Source organism: Mastacembelus armatus, chromosome 19 (genome assembly GCF_900324485.2).
Source record: "Mastacembelus armatus chromosome 19, fMasArm1.2, whole genome shotgun sequence".
In the NCBI taxonomy this organism is placed as follows: domain Eukaryota; kingdom Metazoa; phylum Chordata; class Actinopteri; order Synbranchiformes; family Mastacembelidae; genus Mastacembelus; species Mastacembelus armatus.
In genome coordinates, this window is record NC_046651.1 from 12,701,353 (window position 1) to 12,725,718 (window position 24,366).

Sequence of the window (24,366 nt, forward strand, 5' to 3'; positions counted from 1 at the left end):
ATGGATCATTCATATATAAGTCGCTTACCTTAAGAAAAAATATTTGTACAATGTATTAAGAAAACAAAAGTCAAAAAGAGACACATACAAGATACAACAAGCAATCTCTAAAGCAATAAATACTACTGGTCCTAGCGTTGTGACATTTTGAATTTAATAACCCACAACCCTCCCACCCCCACCTCCCTTCAAGCCCACCCAACTTGCCTGACTCCACCCCAAAGGTAAACAACAAAGAAAAGAGACAACGCAGTGGAAGAATGCATATTTAACACAGTAATCCCCCCCTCCCCATTATTCTGTACATTTAAACAAGAACAAGTAACATCACAATTAAAGTTGTTCCTCAAAGAGGTGTCACCGCTAGCCTCATGCCCTCCTAGAGTTTGAACAGATGTCTAATGATTGGTTCACAAGCTCGTATTTAATACAAATAAAGAAGGAGAACCAACTCTTTCAAGAAAAGGGCTCGCTGAATAATCTAGCCTACCTTTTTATATCCGTCTTTTAAACATTTTGAAGTTGAACTAGATAATTTTTCTGTTTGCACTGTTTAACGCTACAAAAAAGACAAACAAAATTCATAAAAATTTTGGCAGATTCACAAAGCTATACTACAGCTCATTGTATCATTTCTTTATAATAATTAGATTTTTTGATATTGATGGGTCAAATATTGACCAATGAACTTTAATAAAACAAACACTAAAATTTCAAAGCCTTATGGCACAGAAACATAAAGAGAAAAAAAACAGACGGTAAGTGAAATATAGCGGAGAGGGCCTAGAAAGGTGTGTGTGCAGAGCTAGAAAAGAGGAGGAGGAGGTTAGGGTAGACTATTCTATAGACTTGGTCACTAGTGAGAGAGGCTGAGGGGCCGTGGAGGGGAGGAGCGAGTGGGAATGACACAGCGATGCCGAGGGCCGGGCCATTGAGGACACCACAGAGGAGCCCGGCTGTCGCGAGGACGAGACGTCACCGTGCTCCAGGGCTCCGTTGTGGGAGGAGGCGCCGGGCGTTTTGCTTGCCGTAGCAGAGTTTTCCAGCGGAACCAAAGATGGTGGTGGAGGCCCAGTCAAGAGGTGCGGGTGGTGGAGTGGCTGGTGGGCCGGTTTCATAGTCAGTGAGAGAGGTTGCATTTGTTCAGTCTGAGGTTTGGACTCTTTTGAGGAGGGTGAGGGAACCACTGAGGAGGGGGAGGATGGGGGGGAGTCTAGTAAGCTTCCGTCCGTAGAGGGAGGACTGGCACAGCTGCCTTCACCTTGGATGTAGCGAATGCACTTTTTCTTTCTCCTGATGAACAAGGCAAGAGAGACAACATCTTTTAGTATCACATCTTGAAACCGTGTCACCTCTTAGCACTGCTGCTGACTTGAATGCACCATTGGGATCTTTAATTAAGGAGGGTCATTACTTGAAACTGTTCTTAAATCTACTTTATTAACATCTAACAAGTTCACATTTTACAGGTGCATTTAAGTAGCTTTAAAAACTTTGTGCTAAGAAGAAAAGAAATGACAATTTCCAAGTAATAAACCATCAGACAGGACTGACATGAAGGTCACAGGTGAAGGACTTGGAAAGGAAGCAGTAGGGAGATGAAAAGCACACACTGATGATGATAATGATTATGATGAGAGGACAAAATGAAGTGGATTAGATGTAGTAATGGTTGCTCTCTGGATGTAAACTCTATCTGTCTTACAGGCAGAGCTACAGCTGGGGATCAGTCTGTTCTCTCCAGCAACACAAGGTTACTGGACCTGGCTGTACTCTCTCTTCTCCTGAGGGGACAGAGTTTGGATACGAGGCGAAAAAGTCAACGAGATCCACACTACCCTGAATCTGCCCCACAGACACAAGTGTGTGCGCACGAAGGGTCAAGGCATCATGTTTGCATTCCTGCCTGGGGTCAGGACACCTCCCTCTGTCTGCTGAATCCTGAGGCCAGGCCCGATGCCCTCAGTGGAACCCAACGAACAAGCATTGGAGGTGAGGGGGTGGAGGGTGGTGAGTGAGGAGAATAGGGGATTGCTGGATTTATCTATGGTGGCTCTGCTGTGAAGGCTATGTTCAGATCTGGTTAAGGGGGAAACTCTGCCCATCTTATCTTTGCCTTGACCCTGGCAGTGACCCCTCTCTCAGCTCTCTGTTCTATCACAGTGATGCCTGAAGGCCATGGAGTATTAAGACTCAGAGGGACAAGGAGTAGGTAGACTAAGGTGTTTAGAAAAGGATGATTGAGGTGGAACCTGAAAGGCTGATCCTTCTGTTTAATTTAGGTCAAATATAATCTTTTCTAGTAATTCTGAAGGGAAGTTAGGGAAGTTCTACATAAGCACAGAGAGAGCATATAATTGAGAATGAATAGGAAGAACGTTGGCAAATCACAAAAAAAAGGAGTTGTGAAACCTGGATCACATGCTATGGTGAAAGACAGGCATGCATTTCTATACAAGCACACAAGAGCAGACAGTGCAGAACACTAGAAAAGTCTAGAAAAGAGTGAGGAAAAAGCTTTTAAGTGCATCCTACACTGATACTGTAGTGCTGGATGGTGCGGACTATCGACCAGGCGTAAAAAGGTATCGTTTTGCTACTACATACACATCTTGCTCTCGATAACTGTCTGTCAAACTGCAACAAATGAGCTAATATCCATTTTTTAACAGACATATCGATTCATAGTATGTGCCTGTGTATGTTATTGATTTCTCTGTCTCTGGGGAAATTACACCAGATGCATCTTTCAGGAAATGGAGCCCAGAGAGAACTTTTAACCTCTCGGCTCCTAAAGTGAAACCAGACTTATCTTAACTGTTTGGTCTCTTGGTCTCATGGCCAGCTGTTGTTTAAGAAATAACGCTAATTGTCTAAGTGGGTGACAGTGACGCCCTAATTATCTGAAAGAAAGTTTGAAAATATCTGTTAAATTCTCGTTGTACACTTAGTATGTGAGAAAATTTCTGAAAAGCAAATTTCAATCATTAGACTGAGGTTTGACTGTGAACCTGCCCATACATATGACTTAAACCATAAAGCTGAAACATAGCGGCAGTAACAAACAATGTATTGCAATGATTGGCATTGAAGAATTGTGTCAGGAAAGAGTGAGGCAGGGTGTGGTGCAAGCCAGACAAAGAGAAGGGTATTACTTAGCAGAAACAAATACCTACCATGAAAATATTCCCAATTCAAAGACTGCTTGTGTCAGAACAGAAAGACAACAGGTAGGGACTAAGTAAGGGTTATTGAAGAGGAGTTTGGAGGAAGAAGAGGTGGAGAAGGAGGAGGAGGAAGAGGGCACAGAAAAGAGTGTCACTGAGCAGGCCCTCAGAGAAAGCAGGGCTAAATTTGTAAGCATAACACTGTTAATCAAAGAGTGCCAATTAGAACAGACATGACAGTTAAGATGGGAGGGAATTATCCACTGCCTGGACAGAAAATGGATTTCAACCATAACTCAGATTTAAGAAATGTTATTCCAAATTACATTGGGAAACTGATCTCTCAGCAAGATACTTTGCTGGGATAAAATATTGAATAATCTTATTTAGAAATCCATTTTCTGCCACTGGGCTTGGAACCAAGTTCAATGAAGAAAAACTGCTATGAAGGAATTTATAGCAAGAAGCTCCACTTTAAGGAGAAGGAGCAGAAGAGTTTGTCGTCTGTTACCACACTGGAAACATGTTTTAGAGGGATATCTGTGCAAATAATGAAGAAGCAGCAGCTGCTCATTGTGGATGTCTTCCTCCCATTTGTACTACAGCAGTTATACCTGCATGGTTTGCACCATAAACTCAGCTGGTCAAGCCCGAACAAGGCACGACACTTCTTTGGGGTATTTGCATCTGTTAGCCAAAGAGGTAGACACAAACACACACAGAGACAAAAAAAAAAAAAAAAAAAAAAAAAAAAAAAAGAAAAAAGAAAATGGACACGTCATTGCACAGACAAAAACATGTAGCCAGGGCTTAGGTTTAGGCTGGCAACACTGGGATGTCCTCCATATTGACCAAACCATCAGGCTCCAGATCCTCCAAGCCCTGACCTGCCAGTTCAGGATCTCTGATCAATGTTAGTAAGGCTTATTGTACTGTATATCCTGCAACGAAACCCCTGCGACCCCAGAAATGTTTCTTTATCGACACACACACACAGTCACCATTCACACAAACACTCTAGCATATGCTGTTAATACCCTTCTTCCCAAAGAGGAGGTAAAAATCAAATAGTGGGAACCTAGAGATAGACCGGCAGGGCATGGCTGGAGGAAGCTGAGAGGTCATGATAGCCTGGCAGGACAGACAGAGGGAAGGAAGAGAAAAGCAAAAGAAGGCAGCAGCCGAGAGCAGAGGAGGGAGTCCCAGCGCAGAGTTACCCAGCCGTCACCTGGCCCTGGCCAGTGCAAGCACACACCATACACACCTGCACGGGCCACACCAGTTATTCTGTTGATCGAGCCCAAAGCGCGCTCGACACTTCTTAGGAGCGCTCAGGTCTGATGCCGTAACAGGGAAGGGAAGCCAGCAGAGAGAAGAAAAATAGAACCAAAACCCCAAAAAAAAAAAAGTAATACAAAAAAGGAAGAGGAATAAAAAAGGAGAGAAATAAGGAGAAAAAAAACAGATAACAGTGAATCTATGAAGCTTGGCAGTGATTCATTGTGCAAGAAATCCCCACAAACCCCCCTTAAAGTTTGCCTTAAAGGACAGGACTGTCCACAATTAGTGCATTTAAAAGACATTAGTAAGATCAAAATACATGCATTTATCAGATTATGATATTAATATGGAAACAATCACTTATAAGTTTTGACTGGGGTTAAAACTGGAAAATAAGTTAGCGCTTATTTGTTCAAGAGGATATAAATGGAACAAATGCAGTTTGGATTAATTTACTGCTAGATGTTATCAGTGCACTATAAGACGAGGGCAAGGTGGTAGAACTAGGCAGCAGCAGCAGCAGATTGCTAAGACAGCACTGTCATGAGTTAGACCTAGCCAGGGGAAGCATTAAAAAGACTGGAACCCCGAAAAGGGAATCTACTCCTTAGACCTGGCATCAAACAGTTCACTTGCAGAAAAGCGGCCAGTCACTTGCCTACTCTACCCAGTAATCGTGTCATTACCAGAAGCAGAGCAGAGTGACAGCAGAATATGTGGTGGAGTGTTTGAGTCCAGGCCTCATCTGAGTAGAGACGGATTTAAAGGGGGAGTAGGCCAAACTCATGCTGGCCTATAGGAAAGGCACAAGCGCAGCTACTGAAGCATATAGATTAAGGAGGTTTACCCTGACACGACATCCTCCAGGTTATACTCCACAATGACTACCTAACTTAATATCATCAGTTCCTCTAGCATACTGCCTAGTGATTTTATCAAAATACGGAAGATGGTCTAAGCCAAGTAAGCTACATGAGTAAATGGAGCTAAATTAAATGGAATATAATCTAACTTGAAGTCAAATAAACAGCAACATTTTAAGAAAGGAAAGCAGCAAAGAAAGCAAAAAGAGCATTTTCAAAATATAGAATTTAAACTTAAACCTGCCTAATATTGCACATTCATGGATAAATATGCATTAATTTAAAAAGAAAAAAAAAAATAAAACAAGTTAGTAAGTTAATACTCAAAATGACATTAGCACCTGTAATCGGAGGGAGTGAAAGGCAAGGGTTTGGAAAATATTCTCTGTGTTCTGAAAAAAAGAACAGATAGAGAGGCCTTCAAGAAGAAATCCGTCACCAAACGAGCGCAAAATACATAATGACAAAGTCGGCATTGCTCCTCACAATACGATCAGAAGACTAAGAATGGATCAATCATCAAATTAGCAAACCTCCTTAATTTTAAAATGTGAGTGATTTTCTTTTGTTGGTATCAAAGCATGCATGAAAGCAAGCAAGGGGCAGCCCGACAAGCACGCACACACATGCAGTCACACACTCGCAAACACACACACACTCACACATACACTCACACTAAGGTAGTGCAGTATATCTGCAGGGCACAGGCATTATAAAACAGGGCCACGCACACAACACTGGCAAAGTTAATGGCTCTCACAATGCTTCAACTTTACATTCTCAAAACACACATTTCACAAAACCAGATCGCTAAGGGGCACAGTGGGAGGGGGGTTGTCAAGAGGGGAGGTGAGAAGGAGTGTGGGGGGTCATGCATATTCAGTTGTTATTAGCTAGGGAGAGCTAGGGAAAATGGGAAAGGGGGGTTGGGGGCATTACAAGCAACTCTACAATTTAAATATTGCATTGGGTAGCATAACTATACCAAAAAAGAAAAAAAAAAAAGCCAGGCACAATAACACACACACACACACACACACACACACACACACACAAAAAAACATAACGGAAAAAAACTAGCTTGACTTTTATCTTGCAAGATGTCACATCTGCCTGACACATGATGGGGCTCTTCTAATATAAGAGATAATTGCAGCTCACTTACCATTGCTCTCTGCTTGCTGCTTTTCCCTTTTTCTCTTCTTCCTTTTCCCCTGTTGGTTAGCCGCCAAAAAAATAGAAAGAAAAAAAAACAGACAGACAGGAACCTTAGTTATTATATTGCAGAATGCCCCAAACATGAAACAGAGACTAGGACTCATCTTTGTGTTTACTTATTTATTCATTCATTCTTTCACTGGCTTTTTTTTCCTCTCTCTCTGCCCTCCGGTTTGTAACAGCCACTGCAGGCCAGACTCTCCTCTCCCTGTTTTGTCTTTTTCTGCTCTTCTCTTCTTTTTCCTCTAATATTTTGCCTTATTTTTCTGCTCTGTGAACATCCTGATGGGGTTTTGGTTTGAAAGACTTTTCTCAGACTGATCGTGGAAGAATCCACTGGTCAGATTGATCCCAAAACTGGGCAGAAATGATAAGAATCTGTGCAATTACAGTATGTTTCAGAACAAAGCGACACAGAACATTCATCAAGGATCCATATAATCATCATCATGGTCCAGCTTTGTTACATATATTCCTTCTTGTCTGAACGAAACAGGCTTGGGTCAAGGCAATTTGTCCAGTGTCAAATATACATATCAAAAGAACATTTCAGGGAGGGAGCGATCCTTCAGCCTAGGTAGCAAAAAAAAAAAAAAAAAACGTCCTTGTCATGTGACCTAGTGAAAGGGGAGAAGATCAGACCGTTACAACTTGAAAACTTAAAAACTTACATAGTTGTCTCGTGCTGACCAGCCTGGGTACAGCTGCATGTGGAGCTGTCGTTCTTTCCTGGCGAGCTCGTAGTACTTGGCCTGCTCCTCCCTCGATAGGGCATGCCACTGTGCAACGAGAAACAAGACAGAAAGACGACAGAGAAAGTTTTTCATCATGAATAAAGAAAAAATAAAGAGCCACAGGTTGTGAACTGGGCGTAAATCTACTACACTGGGGAACCTAAGTACAACTCTCAGCTGAATCGACCTGTGTCTTTGACCATTACAGTGCTAATGTACTAACAGTGAGCTGACATACCCTCCGCCCCAGGATCTGGTTGATGGCAGCGCTTTCCTTCAGTGTGCACTCAGCCACCACCTTGGCTCGCATCTCCTTCATGTAGAGCATGAAGGCATTCAGAGGCTTCTTTATGTGGACCTGTTTCTTTTTCTCTTCTTCCTTTTTAGCGTCTGTCTGTTTCCTGTGGAGGACCAGAGGGGAAGGAGGGTGAGCACAGTCTGTTTCTGACTGGTTCTGCTGTAAGTCATGTAATAACTGTAGGCCAGAGAAAGTGCACTTACGAGCTGTTGAGGGAGCTGATGTCACTGTGGGAGGATTCCTGCTTGACGTTGGGTGTGACGATGGCTGGGTGTGGGATGCCCGTGGTGTGCAAACTGTGGTGAGGGGGCACCATGTGTGGGGGGAACCTAGAGGACAGAAGACTGTGTAAATCGTCAGAATGGACACGGGTGAAATGAGAAGATGGAGCACATTTAAACACAAGACTATACAGCGTGGCTAAATTCCAATCCCATCTCTCAAAGACATGTCACAGTATGAAGAACTTTTAACATCTTTTACAGAAATGGAATTGGCCTTTAGCCACAAGATCCAAATGTACATTCAAACATCTACATAAAAACATCCCAGGCTGATTCCTGTATTATTACTCACAACTGATCACTGTTATTGCTCAAAATGAGCGTTATTGTCGAATGTCACTTTGTGTTTGAGTTCAGAATCATGACTGGGCATGTACATGATACACTTCACATAACAAATTATGGTGAACCATCAGACAAACACTGAAAAATCTATATTGTGTGGCAGCAATCAGGTGCAATTGCACAAAGATAGAAAAAGAATTAACCTCTCAACTGCCATTTTTGAACCACCCCCAAAATCTATAGGCTACACTTGAGCCCTTTTAGATTAGTAATGATCAAAATGATCATCACCTACAATAGCTTTCATTCATTGTGAAAACTGAGGAAACTGCATTTAAGCACTGACACACATACGAAAAGGCTGGGGCTTGGAGGGGTAAAGCCGAACTATTATCCCTCATCATAGAATATTTCAAGCTAGATTAATCTATCACTTTAGGTATTAGGTCTCTATTTACTACCTGCCATTCTGTTCTGCCAATTCAGCACTGTCAGCAGCATTGATATTTTTATCTCCCTCCCTCTACAGTCCTATCATCATTTCATTGACTCCAACAGCTCCACATATCGAGGCCAGAAACAACTAATTTATGGAACTGGTTGGCTGGCCAGAACAACCATAAGGCCGCTGTACTGTATGTGCCAACGTATGTATGACACTAATTATTTGTATGAGACTCTTTGAACATGTATGTGTCGATCTGCATTTGTATGTTTACAGCGCGGTGCCTGGACTACACGTGACCACACAGAAATTTAAGAGAAGAGAGGAGGATGAAGAAGAAGAAGAAAAAAGGGAGGAATAATTCTTTTTTTTTTTTTTTTTTTAAAGCAGCTCATTATCTGGCTGTGTCTGGCTGCAGCATGGCTCCAAGCCAGAATATAATGATGAGGATAAACTCACCATGAACAACTAGTTTCTGTTGGAGGCCATCTCAGGGGAGTGCCAGTACGCTCCCCCCTCAAACTCTTTCCTTCTTTTTCTTCCTTTTCCCTCCTCTCCCTTTATCACTGACACACTGGTGTTTGTGCCATGTCATCCGTTGATGGGGAGCTCGGCAGCAGTGGCTGCATATCGCCCATCATTAGGGCTGCTGCATTTTCTTCACTCACTCTGTTTCCTCCCTCCCTGTTCACCCTCCCTCCTTCTATCTCTGTGCACTTGTTAAAATTTCCTCTGTTCCAAGATCTATTTTTTTCCTCCTCTTTTTCTTCTTCTTTTTTCCTCCCTGTCCCCTCACCACCTCCACGCTCCCTCTCTCCCTCCCTCTCCTCCTACTGCCACTGCATGGTCCAGGTTATGGTTTAAACATGACGACCATCTCTTTGAAGCACGGGGGCATCATCATCATCATCGTCATCATCAGCAGTAGCAGCAGCAAGCAGCGCTTTGGACCAATTTAACCAACACAGAGAAGGAAACGCAGCAGAGACCTCCACCCTCCCCAGCCCCTGAGGCTTCTATGTCTTAATCTGAAAGGTACGAATAGCTGGTGATGCTGGGGTGGGGGTCACTAGTGCAGCAAGCCCAATGTCAGCCAGTGGCATTTAATTGCCAGTGCGAAGCAGTGGCCCTCATGCCTGTTTAATGTATAATGATCTGGCCGGTGCGCTTCTCCTGTTCCCCAGGAAAAGAGCGGGAGCAGGATGATGGGAGAACATATCAAAGGGCAGGCTTCGGCATAAGGGGCAAAGGGGCCTTTCACATCCTCCCACCTGTCACACATACATTCAGACACACACACACTATATAGAGGGACCTGCACTGTCTCCAACCCCATTATCAAAATAATGTCTTTCATTTGCTCCGTTGACAGTCTCTGCTCTCCTAGACTCTTCTTCCTCCCATCCTAAAAGAATGTATTTTTTAACAGGACCTAGGTGTAGGGTGCTCATCGCAGGACCAGCTACCAGATTCATTCTCTGCATCCTAATTTAGTCCGAGCTACAGCACAGGGGACTGATACTGAAGCAGCGCTCTCCTGAAAAGACCCAGCTCCCAGACAAGAGTACAAGGCCAGGATGTCTTTTCTCCCCGACTTCATCCAGTCAGCCTGCTCGCTACAAATCGTTTGAGCTCTGACAACAGTTTGGTCCTTTCTTTGAACAAAACCAACTAGCTGAAGGCTATGTATGAAAGAGCTTGCCATTTTGCTGACTCAATTAGACAAATTGTTACTAGATTTTGTCAACAATTACATTTTTTTTTCTCTGCCCTCAGATTTTTTTTTTTCATGCATGGGGAGGGAGTTGGGGATTTTATTTTTCTCTAGAGAGCTCCCAGAGCCCTCCATCTATTCAGTTATCCTAATTCAATTAGGGGCCTCATCACAGGGCATTAGCTCTTCCCCATAGCCAGTCCCCCCACACCCTAGCCAGTATATTCAATTAGCTGCACTGGAAATAATATGATCACAATGTAGAGGCTGTCATTAAGGGACCAAATTAGCAGTCACTTAAAGTCCAGGTTGGCTGGGTACTGCTGCCAGATGCCAATGTCTGGGCAGACCTACTGTCTGACCCTTTGCACCTGAGACTATCTCAGGATAGACTGGGAGGGGTGGATGTTAATCCAGACACCGCTCTCCATAATACATTTAAATGTGACATTTTATATAAGGTATTCACACTGAACTGATTGGGTGAGTTTACCCTTGCCCTTATTGTCAAGGCTATGCTTTAAAAATGTCATTGCTCTTGTGACTCCACCTTGTCTGCATCTACATGATCCATCAATATCACAGAGGTCTAAACACACTGCCCTGAGGAGCTGCTTTTCCAATCAGGCTGTAATTAAACTCAAGCTTGTCCTCATCCCTAGACTGGAACCCAGCCCCGTCCACAAGTCCCCTGCTGCAAGGGTGTGTAATGGGGGGGGCTGTTTGCTTTTTGTGTTGTTTCTTTTTCGGCACATACACACTCAGAAATCCCTGGCTGTTAGTAATTGAAAATTAATTCTTTTTGCTTCCCACACAATATAGAGGACATGTGTCCCTCAAGGGAACAATAAGTAGTTTGACACCAAATGAGAAACACACACATATATATATATACACACAAGATGGCAACAAATACACATACCCCCCTCCCTTAGGTGTACCAATGTCCACAGTAGCACTTGAGCTGGGCCCTAATGGGCTGGACCAAAGCACTAGCCAAGTGTCAGGCCCCAGCTTAAATCATCTAGTCCCGTTCAAAGTGTTACTCTGTTTGTTTATCTGTCTGGCTGGCTGCTCAAACTCACAGCAAGGACATGCCCCAGCTCATTTCAGATCTGCCTGACATGCAGTGGGGGTAAATGTTCTTTAGGGGCCTCATTAGAAAATGATAAATATAATTAATATTTGAGCATGCTAGCTGGAGCCCCACACTGGAGAATTGGCCTTTTGAACACAGAGATGGTGAGTGTGAGCACTCCTTAAGGGAGAAGTTGATGCTCACTCTCTCTGCACGAGAGTGTGCACGTGTGTTGCTTGTGCATTGCCCAACACAAACCCACACAACTGAATGAATGAATAAGTGAGAAAAGGTATTTGTGTGTGTGTGTGTGTGTGTGTGTTTAGCTCCTAGGGCTCAACTCACCTTGACATGGATGCGTTGACAGTGAGCGCAGTTGGGTAGGGGTGTCTGAAACCCCCTGTTGTGATTGGATAAACAGGTTGACCTTGCCTGGGAAGGGGGAAGAAAAAGAAGAAAGGCAGGAAGGTAAAGGAACAGGGGTGATGGAAAAGGAGAAGGTAAAGCCCTCTCTCTCTCCTCTCCCCACCGTGGGCCTCTTTATTCTCATTTGATCAGGACAAAAATCTAGGGGATTGCAGAGTGCAGATCAAAGGGAGGAAAACTCTGAACAATTTGAATGCCACAAATCTTGATAGCAATGGCTAATTAAATTTCATAACCCTTCGCTCTGTGTCGACAGAGTGGGGCCCTGTTCCTCCCCAAGCTGGAACTAGGTGTTTTGTTGTGATAATTAAAGACGAAGCGCGGGTCTCTTTAATGGAGCCATCACGCTAATTGAGGTCTACACATCCAAAGAAAAACAATAATGAATGTAAATTTATACCAAAATAAAGTGCAGCAAATCAAAGGGCGCCACGGCTGCGCTCGGGGCCTCTCTTGGTATTTAGATCGCGGTGAGAAAACATTAAATTAACAGAGCTTAATTTGTAGCCTTTTGTCATATTAACAAGTGTTGACAAGAGTTACCAGGGGAGAGCCCCCATGTGGAATTGTGGGTAAAATACTGGCAATCACAGTTCATTACTCTAATTGGACCATACAGAGACATGCAAAATAGTATTTGCCACAAAGTAGCAAGTTGAGGTTGAAGAGGGTCTGAGGAAGCAGCAATGGGCTGCTGTTGTCCATGGGCATGGCAGAAAGTTAAGGGATCAAGTTTAAGTTTCAGAGAGGCCTTCAATTTAAAGTGAGGACCCACCCTCAGGAACAGGAGACAGAGACAGCTTCCATAACTATGTCTACATGAAGATCAACATCCTCCTGCAACAGTGTCCACACATGTAATATCTGTTGTTATTGTCTATGATATGGTTTAATTATGCAGATTATGCTTATAAAACATTACAATATCTTGTTGTTGCTAGCCTTGTCACACAACTCAAGGAATGTAGTACAAAGAGTGATAAAAAAAAAGGATTTGCTTACTGTGGTACTAACCATCCTAGCGGATGGGGGATCTGGCCGACAGTGCCAGGTGACAGCGGGTAATAAGGAGATATATCTGGAGGATGTGGAGGCCTTGGAATTCCTGTGGAAGAAAGGATGACAGGCGCAGAGAGGAGGTGGACAGACAAGATGACAGAGAGAACCAAATCTTTGTCAGTGCTGAATTCATACTTTGTTGAGATTTTCACATCTGAATAGGGCAGACATCACAGGTGTGCAGATGGGAGGAAGAGGAGGAGGACGACGAGGGCTTGTTGCTCACATGTACACAGTGCTAAATCACACTTCCTGATCAAAGGTCTTTGAGGCAGCGGCACAATGTGTTGGAAGAGGCATAGGGGAGAGAGGTGAAGAGAAAACACCAACACGATTCTTGTCACATTTGTCTGCCAATTCAGAAGATTAATGATATAAAATGACTGAGGTTTAGAAGTTAACAAAACAAAATGATATGATTAAAGCCTTTTCTGTGATCAGAGCGATGCCGATATGGGGCCACAGATCGACAGAGTTTGTTAATTTACACTGGCATACAGGCTGCATATAGATTTTACCTGATATTATACATGAATGCAGCAGTTACATATTATAAGCTGACAATGAGCACTGTTTATAATACAAGACCTTTTTCAGTAATAAGTCAATAAGTCTGCTTTTGATTGAGATGAATGGTTGACTACTTTAATAGCCTTGGTGTTACAATATGTCTTGCCACAGGTTTTTATGTGGTTAACCACAGTCTATGTATTGGCTCCCTGGTCTCTATTCATCCAAGTGATCCTCAATAGCGGATTTTGTTTATCGCCCACAGATGAACAGCGACAAAGACGTCCAATTTAAGGACAGCTCTTGTTGAGGGCAACGCCAAGCAATCACTGCATCCGCGGCACTGCCTAAATTTTCTGTGGCAGCTGACAGGCGAAGAAACTGCATCGACAAGCTGCCCTGAACGAGTGCCTTGAAAAGGTCTTGTACACAGCCGGGTGTAAAAATAACTTTCTCTCTCACGACAAACTTGGAACTGGGAAGACTAGACATATGTTAAAGCACAGCAGGGAGGTGTGTGCGCTCAGCAGACGAGGAACCAGGGGACTTTCATTCTGGCTGATGTGTGTTTCTTCGACACAGCTGGCTTTCTTGTTGCAGCTGTTGTTGCAGTTATTTTGGTCAGTGCCAACATGGCTCAAGTAGAGCCGGATCAATCTTGATAGATCTGGACTTGGCCAGTGTTGGCGGTTACACCCAGAGTCCACAGCTGATACAGGTTGTCCAGGATTCTGTTGCTGATGGATATTGTGCAGCAGTTTGTGAAAAACTTTACTTTTCTTGGAAAACCAAAGGCAAGTTGTATTAAAAAGGAAAGCCTCATGAACATTATCCCATCGCCACCCAGCTCTCAGGACCTAATACAGCTCATTAATTAATTAAACACTGAGCCCAATTACACAGCCCCATTAAGCACTACATTAAACAGCAGCTGGCGCATTATTTCCCCTTTGTAAAGACCCTCATAATAAGGGAACATTATTACCTAAAACACTGACTCAATCCACCAGAGACCACTGAAAAGCATGAAATTATTCACCGCACTGAAAATGCATTAACCTGAAAGGACGGACTGAATGACTTAACGAAACGTGCTGGGTCAAGATGCTAGGAAAATGGGTGAAATTGTCCAAAAGTGTATGTTGAATGGTTGTGGGAGACAGATGTGCGGGCAGAATCTGAATGCTAAACTCAGACTCTCTGAATCTGCAGGACCAACAAGCTGTGAAGACGTTAACTGGAGATCTGACATCCACAGCTGCTGATCAAAAACCTGTAGACATCCAAGTGCTCCAGTCACATCTTCCATTTTGAGGCTTTTTGTCTGCTTAGCTGAAGACATCTTTCCGAAGAGGCCGTCTCTCCGTGTTTACTGCACTCTGGTATTTAGATGCGAGGACCTCCAGCTACACTGGCTTTCTTGTCTTGAGTCTTGGCAAGTGGAGCTGCGGTCACGAGAAGTCGTGGTTGTTTGCCGAATTCCATGTTTTACGAGACGTTTATGAGCCACTGTTCAGGTTCTTGAACGCAACGCAACTTTCCACTGAAGCCAAATCACGTTAAGGACCATGATAGCTAAATCAGTCAGTAACAGATGAGAGCAGCAGTCAACAAGGAGCATTTGAATTGCTTTCCAATCCCCATCTCATAAAGAGTTCTGTAATCTTTCTGTGGTCATTAAAGAAGCAATTAAAGGACATTTCTATTTCTTAAAACTTCTTCACATAATATATGGGCCTATCAATATAAAACAGGTTCCTAGTTTAAACAGCAGTCTACAGAACACCTGAAGTGTAAATATGACATTCATGTTTGAAATCGAATTGCTTTCACAATAATGTTTCTACAGGCCAATAGACGCCATCCAGACAAACAAAAGGTCCTGTATGTGTACCACAGTGGCAGTGCATAATAAAACATTTACACACCCATCAGTGCAAACAGTTTCAAAGAGCTGGAGTGCCTTATCTAAGCAGAGCTGTTCCTGTGCTTTTCTTATTCTATCTATATTATTTTGGAATTCTTAGTGCAGTGTTTCACCCTGACACCTTTAAAACACACAGCACTGTCTTCTCATGGCATTGAAACATGCACCTTGTTGTTAAGTGAAATTCTATTTGAAAAATAAAAAATAGTAATCACATGCCAGTCAAATGTAGATGCTTGCAGTGGCAAAATACTTCGTGCTTTACCTGTTTTGGGATCCACGTCTGTCTGTAGGTGAGGTGGGGGGTTCCCCGGTGTGAAGTGCTCATTGCTGTAAGTGATCAGAGGCGTGAGAGGGTGCACATGGTGAGGGTGCTGTACCACTGGAACCTTATTAGACTGTAAGAAAAGAAGAAAGAGAGAGATAGAAGGTAATAGAGAGAGAAGAGGGAAGGAAAAAAAGGAGGCCAGAGTGTTAATATTTGGGTAAGGGGTTAGAGATTGCAGGCGTCTGCCACAGAATTACAGCTTGGTCTGAAAAGCTCTCAAAAGAAGAGCTATCAAATTCTGGGTACTCTCAAGGTGCCAAACCACCAACCCACAGTGAAAATAGTGTGGTTTGTAATTAAAAACACTTCGGTGGTGTCACTCTGGAATTCAGTAACACAATCTAGGAGGCTTGGGGGGTTGCCAGTTCACATTTGGGCCTGATGTGTGATGAGGCACGTTTAACCACGGTTGCAACGAAGTAATCGATCATCTGTAAACCACGAAATCAAGGCAGCGCGTGTAAATCCACAGTCATTAGCAGGCCCAGTCAGTGCTGTGCTCTCTTTCTCCCTGCTCTCAAGCCTCATCCTGGTCTCCCCTCTTCCTCGCTCCCTTTCCCTCATCCATTCCCCCAGGGCCCAGTTCATGGAGGGTAGGGGTGTATAGTAATAAAAGGGTTAGGAGAGAGGAGGTGGGGCTGAAAATCCATTTCTGCATTTTTGCCAAATTAGTTTTAGCTATGTAATCTTCTCTTTGTGTTCCTAAGTGGTGCAGGCCCCTTTTTTTCAATTACCCAAAGATTACAGTGGAGCTTTAGGGGTGTGCTGCCGTGGGCCCCTGCGTTAACCGGAGCTCAGCCCCTCTCATCAGGCCAGGCTGGGACAGACACTAATACACACAGTCCCCAACCACAAGATAACCAGATTATAGCTCTGCTGTAGATTAGGCTGGTGGCAGAGGCTGCTCTCGCTTCTTTACCCCCACATCCTTATCCTGCCCTCAGCAGTCAAAGAAGCAGCACTAATCAGGCTTATCATAACATGGATGATATGTTCAGGGGGAGAGGAATGAGACACCAAGCTGCTTGTGTGTTCAGTCTGCTCTCTCATAGGCCACACACCCTCATTAGCGACTTTAACCCATGCAAGAAAGAAAAAAAAAAAAAGCTCCACTGAGGCAACAGACTTTGAAAAACATTAATGGGACTAGATGTCAGCAGGGGGGCATACACACATAAGATGCCCTGTTGCCCGATGCTCACTGACAATACAAATGCAAAGCTGTGGGCCCAGGGCAAGGCAAATGTGAGCAGAACTTAATGCTGTAGACTAATCATCTACCCAGGCTCTTTGAGACTGATGTTAATATCGGGTTTGTGTTAGAGTCCAACACACCAACAGTCAAATCAGAGCCCTGTGCTAAATTTTCATTGGGCAGTTAAAGCTGGGCCATACAAGCCAGGCCATCTAGACCTCTATTCTATAGTGGTGGTGGTGGTGGTGGTGGGGGAGTGGGAACTAGGGCGGGGGGGCATTCCCTATTGCCATGGTCCCAATGAAAGATTAATGAACCCCAGCAGAACTCCAGGGAGGCAGAGAGACTCCTGGGACTCATTCACAGCCCTGAGCTGAAAAGGCTTGGGATAGGAGAGAAGGAGAGAGGGATTGGGGGTGTGTATGCGTGTTTGTGTGTCGGAGAGTGGAGAGGGCGGTAGGTGGAATGGGCTTCGTTAAAAAGAAACACAAACCAAGACACTTCTCATTGCATAGGGGCTTCTGATCTGATCTGCACATCTAGAAGACAGTAGTGAAAAAGAAAAAACGGGTAGAGAAAAAGTTGGGATGGGGATTATAACAGCTGCTAAACACAGCAGATGAGCGGCATCTGATCGCTAGAAGAAGGCCTTGGTCTCCCTCTCTCTCCCTTTCTCTTGTCCCAGTCTCTCACCTCCTAACCCGCCTCCTTCACAGCTCCCCACGCCACCCTCGGGTAATGATGTGAAAGAATGTTGTCAATTCTTCATCTCTCGGAGCTGAAAGGCTTTAGTGGCCATTTAAATGAGTTCTTTTGTCCACAAGCCCCATCCATTGAGAAGACGGTTCAAAATGCCCATCCACTGAGTCCACATTTAGACAGAGGGTGTCAAAGAGGGGTGTGTATGGGACTGAGAGAGAGGGAGATGGAGAGAGTCAGTCAATTTAGAAGCCAGTCGATTTACATCATAGTCATTTGTGGTCTGAGAGTGTGCTCTTTTTTTTTTTTTTTTTGTCCACACTGAGGTAAATAGCAACAGGTTGGACTCACTGCTGCCTCCACAGTTGGCTCAGTCCACTACAGAGAGAAAACAAAAAAGGGACGTAACATAATCTCCAGTTTCGGTAATAAATAGTGGACAGACTGAAGAATTATCTTCTTTTCTGACTTTTTACATTCCCTTTGAATTCCGGTCAGCTGACACCATTTGAAAACTCACACCCACAGTAGTCGATCCTCCAATGCATATACGATCAGTCAGCTGATGTGAACTTCAGTTGGTTCACACGCTCACTCTACATGCCACGTGATCATCACACATGCAACCACCTTCTCCACCGCTGACGTCACAGTATCACCCGGTGGTCCCTGCAGAAAGGAGGCCCACCAACTGCCCTGTGGCCACTGCAGGACAATACGAGCCCAAGACTCGTCTGGCAGGCTGCTGGGCGCTTCAGTCGCACAGAGCCCACAGAGCACCGATAAACAAAAGCAGGCGACGTGGGAGGCTTTAGTCTCCTTGCTATGTAAAAGCCAGGGGAAAAGAAAGAACATTTCCTGCCCCTACTCCCCCGCTGACTTGCATCCTTCCCACCACAACTGTCATTACAACAAACAGACAAACACACACACTGCTCTGTTGTTATGATGACCAGGCCTCAAAAAAGAGATTTTCACATTCAAAAAGACCCTGAAGAAAAGTTTAAGACACACCCCTGTATAAGCATCAATGAGCACATTGACTCCTTCCATATCCAGGACACATACGGTGCCTGCTACTGAGGAAGGCCAATGCTGTGAAGTGCAGGCAGCACACTGAAGTACAGCAGACACAAACAGCAGCAGCAGTTACAGCCTCTGGTTAGGTTATTGATATTTCAGTGGCTCTGTTCTATTCTTTTATTTCCAGGCTCATGTGCTCAAAAGGAGAAAAAAAAAAAGCCTCTATGCCTGAATTTGTTTTGTGTCATTGTGATCACGTTCTATTCACAATGGTGTTTCTCTACAATACCTGCACATCTACCTGCCACTGATGGCTAACACACAATGCTATTCTTTGGTTTCAAAACTTCTAACAATGTGTTGTAAGTGTTCAAGTCATTTCACAAGCTGCTCTGCTGGTACGATCGAAACAATATCTCAAGCGAGGAATATTTCCTACACTGGCTGGTGGCTAATACTTCACCACAGCGTGAAAAGAGCCCCATTTGGATGTGAACAAATGAATGAGTTTAATACCACGGGGGGGTACAGGAGAAGGCAGGGGGTGACAGTGTGACACAAAGGGATGGAGAGAGGTGGAGGCTGGACAGGAAAAAGCTGTTGGCCTTGCATTTCCGCCTGGTGGCACCTCGCAGGGCCAATTTGAGCCCTAAATGTGAAGGTGGCGACCTTGCGAGCCCAGGAGGGTGGCTGGGCGGGGGAGGACTAGAGCCTCTGTCTCTCTGCTTTGTGTCATGATATGATGAGTTGTCACAACAGCTTGTGGGGCGCTAATGAGCTGTAGTGAGGCCGGGGCAGGGAAGGGAGGCCAGGAAGAGAGCAGAGAGATGTGGGGATGACAGTGCCGTGATGGATTGGGGTCCTCTCAGGCCTCCAAATTCCAAAGCAAGCAGAAAAAGCTGCCAGAGCGCCCTGAGCCTCTCCCAGAACGTGCAAGTGGCCCACGTCCAAGACACATGGAGTGACACCACAGAAAGCGCACACACACACACACACACACACGCACACGCACACACACACACACACACAACTGCAATGCTGGGGAGCTGGGGAAAAGTGTCAGAGAGTACTTATTTCTGTGTGAATGAGTAGTGTTTGCTGTTTGATAAAACAAAACAAAAAGTACAGACTGTGCTGACACCAATCTAATGACTAATCCTTCATCACTCAGTGTTGTCCTGTTAAAATCCGGTTACACATGACTGTTTTCCTTTGGGAGGTATAGAGTGCCCCCTCCAGGCTAAAGATCTTCATCTCTAAGCAAACACCATATCATGCCAACACACACACACACACACACGCACGCGCGCACACACACACACGAACACACGAACACAAGCTCTGGTAGCACTCAATCAAATCAATTTTCAGATTCAAGCAGACAATCTAAAGGAATACTTAGAGAGATTAACAGCAATGGAATATGAAATGCTCCGACAAATTAAAGGCTTATCAGGGTCAGAATCCTCCAGCATCCTGTGCTGATTAAAAAAAAAACTGCTACATTTCAGAAATAACATTTCTTGGTTAATCATTAAGGGGAAAAATAATTCCACAATGTTAAGAACCTGGGAATTGTGGAGGGGGGGGCAGAAAAAGAATTTAAAAAGTGGATACGGAGGTGTTGATCAGTTTTCTCTTGCAGAGAAGATGTGTCTCTGAGGGCAAGTGGCTCCCGAGACCACAGTATATTTAAAAGTTAATCTATTCACTTTGCTGCAATGACATGCCGACTGCTTGATCAGAGCGCTGAACAAAAATATTATGTGGGCCAGAGCCTTTGCTCTCCTTCCTCCCGCTCTCCTCGCTAGCACTCAAGTCATTCGTCACCATTTATTTTTGCTTCCCATCTTTGATAGTCGGCACATCAAATAGAATCTCAGAAAGGACATGTTCTGATATGTCACAGATAAATAAAACTGCACACAAATAGCTTAAATATGAAGTGCTATTTGGTAGAACTGCTCTATTCTGGCGAAGACAAATCGCCTCTTAGACACACGTGTGTTGAAGGTTTTTCTTTTCAATGTAAACAGCCTCTTGAGCTCTCCTACCTGAGTTAAAGGAGCTTCTCTAAGAGGTGATACTGTACCACAGTGTTAAGAGCCAGACTGAATTCTGCTTTTGAAATGCAATCAGCTCCTCAGAATTTGATTTGAAAGCCCAGCAATTAAGAATTTGAATCGGATGGCAGCATTAACAAAGGAATATGTTAATCTGTCCGATTATTGAAATCCTATTTTTCATATCATGGATAAGACATGAGCTTGATCAAATAATGTTTTGTCAAGTAAATAATATTCCTATCAAGAGAAATATACTTTAAAATTATTTCTGTTTATAATATCTATTATCTAGGCTCCAATTTTAGAGAATGAAATTTTGAAGTGTGTGACAAATACAAGTCTATGGAGAATCGAGTAAGTAAGCATGGGTATACACAACAACACACAAAATGCTACATGCACATACACAAGTTTTTTTTTTTTTTGATGTGGCAAAATGTTTTAAACCAGATGACCACAAATCCCTCAGCCCAAATAACGCCGCCCCTCCCTCCCTCGCCCTCAGCAGCCTACTACCAACCTGCACCACAACAACAACCTGTCAGAATAACGCTGAAAGCCGTCAGTGGTAAGCAGAAGCAGAGAGTGAAGAAGCAGGGGAGCAGTGCTGCGTTACTCACCCAGCTGCTCAGATTGAGGTGCCAGCAGCCCACCTGCTGGAGGAGAGAGAGCCCGGGGCCCACGACTCCTGCCTTGGCTCCCGTCTCCTCCGGCCCGGCTGGAGCTCCATCCCGCGGGTACATGACCCCGTCAGTCCCACCCCCGCCCCCGTCTCCTCCTCCTCCTTCTCCTCCTTGTTCCACCTGGCCCCCCAGCTCCTCCTTCCCTCTCTACGCCGGGGAGAAGCCCTCTTGCTTCTCTTGGCCGCTTCTCTCCTCCACTTCTCCTCCTTCTTTGTCTGTTCCTGTCTTGGCTCCTTCCTCCACTGTGTGCAAGTGTGTTGCTGGGCATGTGTGGTGTGTGTGCGTGTATGTTTATCGTCCCCCCTCTCTTTTCACTTGGTGCTGCGGCCAGTTGACCATTGTTCCCCCAGGTTTTAATATAAGAGCGCGGGTGTAGCTGTTGAAGTGTCTAGAGCAGGTTCAGGGTCTGAGGCCTAGTTTCCCCCACAAACACACACACACACACAGTCACACAGTCACCAGAATCCTCCCCACCCACCCACCTCCATTTTTTAAAAAAAAAAAAAAATCCCCCCCAAACCCCTCACTCTAACTACAGAAGCCCTTGCTCTTAACGGGGCAGCAGTCACCTCTTCTTATTCAGTGAAAGTTTTGACGCCAGCGACAAAAAGTAGAAGAGGTGAGAGTCAGAGTGTGGACAGAGAAAAGGGAAAATGACTCTGAGCAGCTTTTCAGCACTGCTGCAGTCTTCCCACTAGCAATACTCCAGAAAAAAAAAATATACTCACAAACACATACAGAAACAAAACAAAACAAAAAAATCAGTTATTACCCAAATCCCTCCTGTATGTTGGGTCTGTGTATGTGTTTCTTAGAGTATGTGTGTGTATGTGTGTGGGCTCTGCTGTGCCTCCAGGATGCCCAGAGACGAACTGGCAGCTTGAAAAGCTTTGGCTACAAGGTAAAGCGAGCAAGGAGAGCGATGGAGACAAAGAGGAGAGTGCAGCAGAGGGAGAGAGATAGAAGGGGAAAAAAAGGAACAAGACACAACAACATCCACAAAGGGAGGGCAGGCTCAGCAAAGTGTGGCCAACAGTCACTTTATCTGTGTGATGCTGACAGTCCCCTCTTCATACCCACTTTCCGGGGGGGAAACTGAGGAGAGGGAGAGAAAGTCTTCAGCATGACACAGATGTGGCACCTTTCGTCGACATACCTTTTCTTTTTGTTTTTTTTTTTCCTTTCCTCACACTTTTTCTGAACAATACCTTAAAGCAGAGAACAGTTCTCCTCTAAGTCCCCCCTCAACTCTGTCTCCATTGTGAGCAAGGCCTCGAGCCCCTCCTTACCGCCCTTTCTCCCTGCAACTATTTCACCTTCACATCCATTATTCTTCTGAATACTAAAGTCAAATGATGAAGCTTCACATGGACTCACAAGACTTTTTTTTTTTTTTTTTTTTTTTTGCCACAGGCACAAAGACAGACCATCAGTGCAGACAGACCTGGTGCATTACAGAGGATTTCCATCAAACAACTTTTAATTTGTAATTTTGGAAAACTAAAATTTGAGACATATAATCTTAATATTGAATCTTAACTTATTTTTTGCCCACATTTAGTTTTATATAAATTCCTAATAAAAGAAAAAAAAAATATGAAAGCCAATTTTTAAATAATCACTTGAGATAAAGAAATGTTATTTTTTTATAAACTACAAATTAGCATAATTGAAAATTTCCAAATATAAGGAGAATTTTCATCTTTAATTCTTTGATGAACTAGACCTGTCATCTTTTAATTACCCTTTATAACCCCTTAACAACCTGAACCTGACTAATGACCATAACAAATTAAATATTTATAGAATAAATTATTTCCATCCAAGTAACAATATATATTTAATATAACTTAATGAGGGTTATTAAAGACGAAAATAATGAATAAGGAATTTATTAAATGATTATCTTAGAAATGTTGAAATTTAAAAAAAAAAAAATATATATATATATATATAAGGGAGAGACCAATAAAACAGAAAGATGTATGAAGTTGTATGGAGGCATTTAAAAAGTTGGCAACAGAATCAACTAAAAACCCAGACCTTTTCTCTTAACTCACTGTTCTTTTCTTTTTCTCCTGGGCTCGTTCAGACTCTCCATCACTGTTAGGACCCTGCTCTTCCCTTGGCCTGCAGCAGGCAGTCCTGAGGCCCTTAAAGCCAAAACAAAGCCCTGGGAAAGTCCTTTACACAGCTTGGACAATAGCGCTGGGGCTCCAGCTTGACAAGTAAAAGAGCCCCGACAAGGCGGTAGCTAATTGCCTGCCCTCCCTCTATTCAGCCGGCCTGCCACACTCCTGCCATCTCCTTTTGTCCCACGTGCACTTTCTTAAGTAAACTGCCACTTCGGCAGTAAGTGATGGACAGCTCCCAATCACCCAGCCACAATGGCATCAACGCCACAACACAAGACAGCAGAGGGGGGAGAAAAAATACTCTATTGCACTCCACTGTCTAAGATGTTCGCACGAGACCCAAAAATGTCTGAGACAAGAAAATAAAAAAGGAAGAACACAAAAGTTTTACAAAACAAGGAAACGGAACAACCTATGACCTCTACTAATTCATTATATTCCCAGATTACTTTCACCAATGCAGAATAACAAAAGTACACAGAAAATACTATTAACGCACAAGTCTGACTTCAAAGTCCTTGTTCTCTTCTTTAAGCTTTCATATAATAATTACGATTTAATTATGGTGTTTACCAAATCATATTTGATTAAAAAAATGAAATACACTTAAATACTTTAGACATGAACTGTAAAGAATACAAACCCTGATTTCTTAAAGTTACCAAAAAGACAAGCAGGATAGAGCAGCAGATGTGGCAAACAATCTAAATAACCTCAATTTTAAAGTAAAAAAAACATGCACAATTTCACATTTCTGCAGTATAAATAACAGCATGGATTACACAATGTATACCTGTGTTTTACCATACAATAACAAATAATCATATTTAGTTTGATGTCTTAGAATAATACACTTCTGTCAGGCTGTCAAGACAAAGCAATCAAACACTGCCTTTCATTATCCAAATTGTCAATCTGTCACTTAGCAACATAAGTGTTATAAATTGC

The 24,366-nt window shown here is 43.6% G+C and overlaps 1 protein-coding gene and 1 long non-coding RNA gene across 28 annotated transcripts in view; one reads left to right on the forward strand and one right to left on the reverse strand.

The window, feature by feature from the left end:
• Positions 1 to 211: 211 nt before the first annotated feature.
• tcf7l2 (transcription factor 7 like 2) overlaps positions 212 to 24,366 on the reverse strand; it is an 85,211-nt gene continuing 61,056 nt past the window's right edge. For 2 of the 27 annotated variants that reach the window (XM_026314943.2, XM_026314953.2), the window contains 10 exons: positions 15,555 to 15,687; positions 12,796 to 12,898; positions 11,713 to 11,799; positions 7,765 to 7,890; positions 7,502 to 7,664; positions 7,201 to 7,308; positions 6,477 to 6,525; positions 5,653 to 5,703; positions 4,432 to 4,504; positions 212 to 1,293 (listed from right to left, as the gene is read on the reverse strand). In XM_026314943.2, coding sequence (XP_026170728.1) covers positions 837 to 1,293; positions 4,432 to 4,504; positions 5,653 to 5,703; positions 6,477 to 6,525; positions 7,201 to 7,308; positions 7,502 to 7,664; positions 7,765 to 7,890; positions 11,713 to 11,799; positions 12,796 to 12,898; positions 15,555 to 15,687 — 1,350 coding nt within the window. In that variant the 3' untranslated portion in view covers positions 212 to 836. Of the gene's footprint in view, positions 1,294 to 3,781; positions 3,855 to 4,431; positions 4,505 to 5,652; positions 5,704 to 6,476; positions 6,541 to 7,200; positions 7,309 to 7,501; positions 7,665 to 7,764; positions 7,906 to 11,712; positions 11,800 to 12,795; positions 12,899 to 15,554; positions 15,688 to 24,366 lie in introns of all 27 variants that reach the window. The other 25 variants (XM_026314939.2, XM_026314946.2, XM_026314941.2 and 22 more) reach the window with 18 other exon arrangements.
• LOC117152776 (uncharacterized) lies at positions 8,853 to 14,772 on the forward strand. The gene is made up of 3 exons (XR_004463328.1): positions 8,853 to 9,610; positions 10,005 to 13,163; positions 13,628 to 14,772. It is a non-coding gene; the product is annotated as an uncharacterized LOC117152776 (long non-coding RNA).